Genomic DNA, 7,344 nt, shown 5'->3' with positions numbered 1-7,344 from the left:
AATGATGCTCATTAAATGCATTGTGGAAGTTTTACAAAGGCTGTGTATTCCAACCTAACCACAACTTAATGGTTTATGCCCACATTTCATATTGAAATTGAATAACACTATATAAAAAAGTAAAGTGCTGTTACCATGGTACAGCGATGATATTTCTGTAACGTTATAGTGTTTACATTTTTATACTCACTAGGAAAATATACGGCAAATGTCCACAACATGATAATATCATGGTAGTGCAGGGTTATAGTTATTGACTCTGAAGTGTTCTTGTGCAGATGGAGTTGGAGGCTCTGCGTTCAATCTATGAAGGAGATGACTGCTTTAAAGAGCTCAGCTCTGTTTCTTTCCAGTTCAGGGTAAGAACTGCTTCTCGCCACTAATTCTTCAGTTCAGTTTTGTGGAAAAAGTAAATACACTAAATACTGTTTACTTTGACTTACAGTGATGTGTTATTTAGCCTATGAACTACAGATACAATGAACACTATTTACATTTATTTAGCAGACACTTTTATCCAAAATCTATCTATCTATCTATCTATCTATCTATCCATCTATCTATCTATCTATCTATCTATCTATCTATCTATCTATCTATCTATCTATCTATCTATCTATCTATCTATCTATCTATCTATCTATCTATCTATCTATCTATCTAGTTTAGTAAACAAGCTAGAGCAGAAATCAAATGCAAAGTAAATACTTATGAGTGCCTTGGTTTATACATTTTTTAGTGGTATAACACTCTTACACTTCGGTGATGGCATAAAATGATATGTTATTATGATGGAACTGATTACCCAATTCATATATTGTTGGTTTAGATGATATTATTAATAATGCGTTTGCAAAAAACATATAGGATAGCATTACTGTTGTACCTTGTCCAAATGTTTTTTGTAATGTCATGGTACTTTTTGTGTCTGAATTGTGTTTGTTTTTTTTTTTTTTTTTTTTTTTTTTGTAGATAGGAGATGTCGATGACACTAAATCCTTCCTGCTAGAAGTGTCTTGGCCAGAGAACTATCCTGAAACTGCACCGCACATATCATTAGATACTTTTTTCAACAACAGAATGTAAGTTGTTCAGAGTATGATTGTTTTAGCCGTTCATTGTGGCTAAAATATTCTAACTTAAGTACATAGATTGTACTTGACAAAGATGTCAGATTATTTGAACTGGATATGTTTATATTTCAAAAGTGTACATTCAGTAAGACAAGTCTCTTGTGCTAACCAAGGCTGTATTGTGAAATATTATTACACAAGGTTCATACACGGTCACCATATGGAATTTGATTTGAGTAATAGTCTGGTCTGGATAAGCATGGGGAAAAAACAAAGTATGGAAAAAAAAAAAAATATTTGTGTTTCCAGATTATTGGCCCTATTCTGTTTTCGAAACTATAAAATTAAGAATTTCTAAAAATAAATGTATTGTATTAGCAGTGTTTCCATGGCAAAAGTTTAGTGATCCTTTAGTGATTGTCAAACATGAATGAATGAATTTTAATTACTTTTAATTATGCAAAACTGTTACCATAAGTGAGCCTATGTTTACTCAATTGCCAGGGCCACTTAAACCAGAAACAAATGATGGAGCAAACAATCATCTAAATCAGACTGTACTTTGCTGTTTGGGGATCGTCCAACCTCAGACCACATTTACAGTATCAAACTGATGTGTCAGAGTTGATTATATGCAGGTTATAAAACATTTAAGGTTTTTTTTTTTAAGAAAAAAAAAACATTTAAGAAAACCAATGAAAATAATATTTACAGATGACTTAACTATATACCAAATATAATGCTGAAAATAACCCTCAGTATACCCTCAATATAAACCATTTATGTTAAGGGGTCAGAAAGAGGTCAGAAAATTAGGCTGGAGAAGTATGGATTTTAAAAATGAAAAAAATATGTAATTGTGATTAAAATGTAAAATAGCTTGCTTTTTTTAATATAATATTTTAAAATGTGATGGCAAAGCTGAATTTTCAGCATAATTACTCCAGTCTTCAGTGTCACATGATCTTTCAGAAATCATTTTAAAATGTTGATTTAGTGCTCAAGAAATGTTTCTTGTTATCAATCATAGATTTGTGGAAACCGTGATAGATTTTTTTTTTCAATATTTGTTAATAATTTAGAAAGTTCAAAAGTTCACTTTTTTGAAATTTTTGTAACAATTTAAAAGTCTTTATTGCCACTTTTTGATACATTTAATGTATCTTTTTCTGAATAAAAGTATATATATATATATATATATATATATATATATATAACTTACTGACTGCAAGCCTTTGAATGGTACTTGAATGGCACTTTAAATATATTAGATTTATATTGAATATCATATTTCATAGTGGATTTAACAGGATTAAATGAACCTTCTAATTTTAGATCGCTGGATACAAAGCAGTACATTCTCTCTAAGATGAGCGAACAGGTGGAGGCCAACCTCGGCACTGCCATGATGTACACACTTTTTGAGTGGGCCAAAGAGAACCAGGAAACACTCATGGAAAACCACCAGCCTGTGACAACCGCTGTGGTCTGTATTCTTGATGCGTTGGGCTCTCTAAGTATATTATGCAATGTCTGCACTAGTGCTTTCTGATATATTTGACATTATATATTTTAACAATTACATCACTATCACCTCAAAAGAACAAAGTGAAGGTCTCTTGTAGCCATGGAAACTGATTGTTCAGAATGACTTTGTCACAGCTCCTGTAAAAAAAAATAAAATAATGTAACGACTGGCATTGTTTCTCAGACCTTGATATCCAACAGCGATGTCATGAATAATTCCACCTCTGTCAGTAAGAAGAAGAAGGAGAAGAAAGAGCAACTAACCAAATCACAGAAGAGGAAACTGATTGGAAAAACAGGTTAGTATCATTGGCTATAAAACGAAAGAAGTTTGGCTTTGTTGTTTGATTGCACACTGATGTGAAACTGCCCTTTGCAATAAACAGATAATAAGGGTGAACTACCAAGAGGTTGGAACTGGATAGATGTTATTAAGGTAAGTTACAACAGAAATTTGTTTTTACAAATGCCATTTGATGCTTAAAATATTAATGCACATTCTTAAGGCCCCTGATGTACTCATGGCGATGTTCTTTTTCATTCCTCGCTTAGAAATAAAAATAATTTTGAATTAAAGTTAAGTAAGCAGCGACGTATGCTGTTAGCGAACATCCTGACGCTGTCCACGCTGCTGAGAGTGCGTTTGGATGAATATGTTAATATGTGCTTTACAGTTTTCTCTCAATAACCAAGTAAACACACTACTAAAAGACAGCGGTGAAAAAAACAATAGTTATAAAGGCATTTATCATAACAATGTGGATGTTCCCACAATCTCTGCAATTCCAGACTGATCTTATGAAGTAGCGTGTGTATACTACGCCTATTCGTATTTCCATTTTTGGCGTGCTATCAAGACGCATAATCGCCTTTCAGCTTGTTTATGAACGCCGTTGACTTAACGTTATATAAATATATGACTTACCTCAACGCTGTCCCTAAACTTAACCGTCACTGGGGTTAATAGCATTTATGACTGGAGATTTGACTGTGTGTACAGACACGCGGAATGACGCGGACGTTAATGGCGTAGACATACACGCGGATAGCTCAAAATGCGTAGAGATAACACGCCACCTGACCAAAAGTCATGATGTCATGTTGGCAATTCGGCACATTTATATAGCTTTTTATACAGTAGATTGTTTAAAAGCAAGCAGCTTTAAGGCCTGTTCACACCGGGACGAATTTCGCGCGCGTCATTCGCCGACGTTTAAGTTACGCCTTGTGACTAAACAAAGGGCGCCAATGTGAGGGTGCACACCGACATGTAAAACGCCACGCGTAAAAGCTTCATTTTTAAAAAAAACGCCCCGGGTTCGTTTTTTTAGTTTGACGCGCTGCGTCAAATGCTATCTGACCAATGAGGTTGGCGCTTTTTCTCATGTGTTTGGTGCTTCTGAAGTTACAGTAAAACACAACTTGGGGGCGCTCAAACACAAAACGGTCTTGGCGAGCACACATATGCAACGGCGTAGAAGATCTACGCCAAGTAGCGTTGCCGTCTACACAGCCAGGAAGAAATAAGACGAGGAAGATGCAAGGCAAGATGAATGTAGAGCTGTTCTCGTTGGTGCTAGAACATAAAGAACTATATGACAAACGCGACAGGGACTACAGACGTCTTGAAAAAAGAAAACTGAGATGGAGTGGTATTGCAGAGCAAATTGGCGCCATCTAATGTCAGGGAATGAATTTGCATGTTCACTCGGCTCATTGTCAGCGAAAATCGCTTGGGTGTGAACACAAAAAACGCATTGAAAAACGCTGACGAATAACGCGCGCTGATATTCGTCCCGGTGTGTACGGGCCTGTACAGTATTAAACAAGAGAAAACGGTTTCAGTGGCTCCTGAAATTAAAATTACGAATTTAATTTTTATCATAAAGCGGATCTAAATGTGTTCATGTTTTTGCTTGCATCTAACCTCGATAGACTGAACAGAAGAATTTGTCAGTAGTACTAAAAAAAGTACTTAAATAGATGTTTCGTTTGTGTTTGGTTGAGCGCGCTCTGAGCCTCAAAGATTAAAGGGATTGTTCACCCAAAACTCCTGTTTTGAACTCTCTAAATGAACACCAAACAAACTTCTTTTTGAAGTTTGGCCTGATTTTGGTGGAAATGACGTCACACCAGTTCTTTCGTCGATTCCGCTTGAAGTGTTTTCGGGGGCTTTAAACATTCAGAGACACTTGTTTTATAATGTCTGTCTTTTTTCTCTTTTTGTGTGGGGATCCCGACCATCCGTTGCCACGTTTTCTGTTCACCAAACAGCATGTAAGCAATTTATATTTAAGGTATAATATACAATGGCCCCAAGAAGTGTTTGGACTCTAAGGTCATACTTAAGACAAACTGTTTAAATGTTGTGACATTACATAACAAATATCAAGAAAAACGATGCAAGCGTTTCACAGAAATGTGAAATTGAGGTTTTAGATAATAAAATAATAGCCAGGTGGACAATAGACAAAATTGCTTGGGCCTAGTTCATGCTGTATGCTCTACTAAAGGACAATTGTGTGAACTGACTTCAGACATCCACTACAAATCACCTTGGGAGCAGATGGTTTAAAGTAAACCAAAAAGTTAGTTTTGAGAAAGTGTCTTGCATCATATATTTTTATGATGCCATTTGGTTTGATATTTTAACATCTAATGCAATGGATACATACAAATTATGTCTGGCTGCAGAATTCAACTATTTTTGGGGCCTCTGTATTATGAATTAAATATTCAGGTAATCATTATAGTGAATGGCGTAATGAAACCATGTTTATATATTTATTTATTTTAAATTACAATTGATACTACAACTCTACAATGGATTATGTGATATAAACACTACTGTTTAAAAGTTTGGGGTCAGTAAGAACTTTTTTTTTTAAAATAATACTTTTATTCAGAAAGGACACATTAAAGACATTCACAATGTTAAATATATTTTAATTTTATATTTTAAACAAATTGTATTTTGAACTTTCTATTCATGAAAGAATACTGAAAAAAATTTAAATGCATTATTTATTTTTATATTTCACAATATTAGTTTTTTCCGCATTTTTTTGTTCAAATAAATGCAGCCTTGGTGAGCATAAGAGACTCAAAAATATTTAAAAAAAAAATATTTGCAATCCCAAATCTTTAAACGGTAGTCCACGCTTATACTTTTACATATTTATTATCTTCTTTCTTGTTGTTTTTTTTTTTGTTTTGTTTTTTTCTATAGCTGAGCAAAACTGGAGGAAAAGATGAAGACTAGAGATACTTGATGAACGATGGATTGATGTAGTGCCGGGTGAATGTATGGATGAATTGTTTCTCTGTGCACTTGTGTTTTTTTTGTTTGTTTTTTTATGAAAGCTGATCTGAATTCTCTCCGGCCATGATTTCAATTCACCTGAAGCTGCCACAGAGCTGATTTGACACTGAGTGGAAGGAGCTCTGCCGTCACAAAGACACGTGTCCTCAGACACAGAAGTGTGTGCTAAATTAGCTGAGCCACACGTGAACATCATGAGGCGTGTGTTAAATATACTAACACAGGCTGAAATCCTTGTATTTTGGAACTGTTAGAACAGTTGGGCGTCACTTAATAAAGAGAACATCGGTGTGATGTGCAATTGAATTAATCTTGTGTAATGTCTTTTAAAATGCATCATGGGTAGTTTAAAGGTGTCATTCAATCTGACGGGTTACTAAAACAAAACAAGGTCTGCGTCCGAAATCACATGCTCTCTTGAGTGGATACTTATTTTATAATACGTAATTACTTTACGACAGCTAAAAAGTATGTTCTAGATACAGATATTATAAATGTGTGTAGTATGTATGAAATCTGGATGTAGGCCTACTACATTCACCATGCTGTCATGTGACCTACCAGCGTCAGTTGGCGCTTCACTGCCATTCATAAATCTCCTATCGTGGCCTCATGGGATAGTCAAGTGCCCAACGTTTGCACACTTCAGAAACTGTCCATAAGTAGTAGGTCATCAGGGTGCTTTTTGTTTACTCTTTTATGAGTACTGTGAATTCAATTTTTTTACATTTTGGAAGTATGTGATTTTGGATAAAGCCAAGTATTACTTAGCTGGTCATGTGATCTCAACATGGAAACTCTCTAAGCCCCTCCCTCTGTCAAAAAAAAAAAAAAAAAAAAAAGAAAGAAAGTGTTAAATAAACTGTTTTTTTTTTTTTTTTTTAGAAATAAAGTGTTTTAAAGCACAGTTGTTGTAGATAAAACAGTGCCACTCTTGTTAAATGTGAAAACATTGCATGAGCATAATGTCAGCATAGTGGAAGGCTCTATTGCTGAACTCTAAACTGCATACTAGCGTAGTACTCTTACCACATTTACCATAACTTTATTTAGATTATTTATATAGAATATTTAGAAAGTACAATATTAACAAATTAAATTATATAAAATTAACATGAAATGATTTGTTTCCCCCGAAACAAATTCAAGATACATACTTTTTAGGATTGTATAGTAGGGGCGTTCCATTTAAGAATTTGTCTATAACATTTAGTAGGATTTAACGTTCTTGTTCATAATCCAAATTAAGGATTTTTGCAGCGATTATTTTGGAAGATGCTTTGTATTTGCCATGAAAATTATAGAAATGCACAACACTAAAAGGAATAGTTCACTTAAAAATGATTAAAAATTCTGACATGTACTCACCCTCAAGTTGTTCCAACCCTATATCAATTTCTTTCTTCTGCTGAAGACAAAAGA

At 34.3% G+C, this 7,344-nt stretch overlaps 1 protein-coding gene across 4 annotated transcripts; it reads left to right on the top strand.

Annotated features, from left to right (window-relative positions):
* The first annotated feature begins 239 nt into the window (after positions 1 to 239).
* On the top strand, positions 240 to 6,232 carry rwdd4 (RWD domain containing 4). 4 transcript variants are annotated; one of them, XM_089128539.1, is made up of 7 exons: positions 240 to 359; positions 973 to 1,082; positions 2,409 to 2,559; positions 2,785 to 2,899; positions 2,987 to 3,036; positions 4,875 to 4,877; positions 5,830 to 6,232. In XM_089128539.1, the coding sequence occupies exons 1-7, from the start codon at positions 279 to 281 to the stop codon at positions 5,860 to 5,862; spliced, it is 543 nt and encodes a 180-aa protein (XP_088984665.1). In that variant the 5' UTR covers positions 240 to 278; the 3' UTR covers positions 5,863 to 6,232. The 4 variants fall into 4 exon arrangements, with proteins under 4 accessions (XP_088984665.1, XP_088984671.1, XP_088984660.1 ...); XM_089128545.1 differs by having other exon boundaries at positions 4,875 to 4,897; XM_089128534.1 differs by having other exon boundaries at positions 4,827 to 4,877.
* The last annotated feature ends 1,112 nt before the right edge of the window (positions 6,233 to 7,344 follow it).

The sequence above is a fragment of the Pimephales promelas genome, chromosome 1, assembly GCF_988280905.1.
Source record: "Pimephales promelas chromosome 1, fPimPro1.hap1.1, whole genome shotgun sequence".
NCBI lineage: Eukaryota > Metazoa > Chordata > Actinopteri > Cypriniformes > Leuciscidae > Pimephales > Pimephales promelas.
This window is presented reverse-complemented; position numbering and strand designations above follow the sequence as displayed.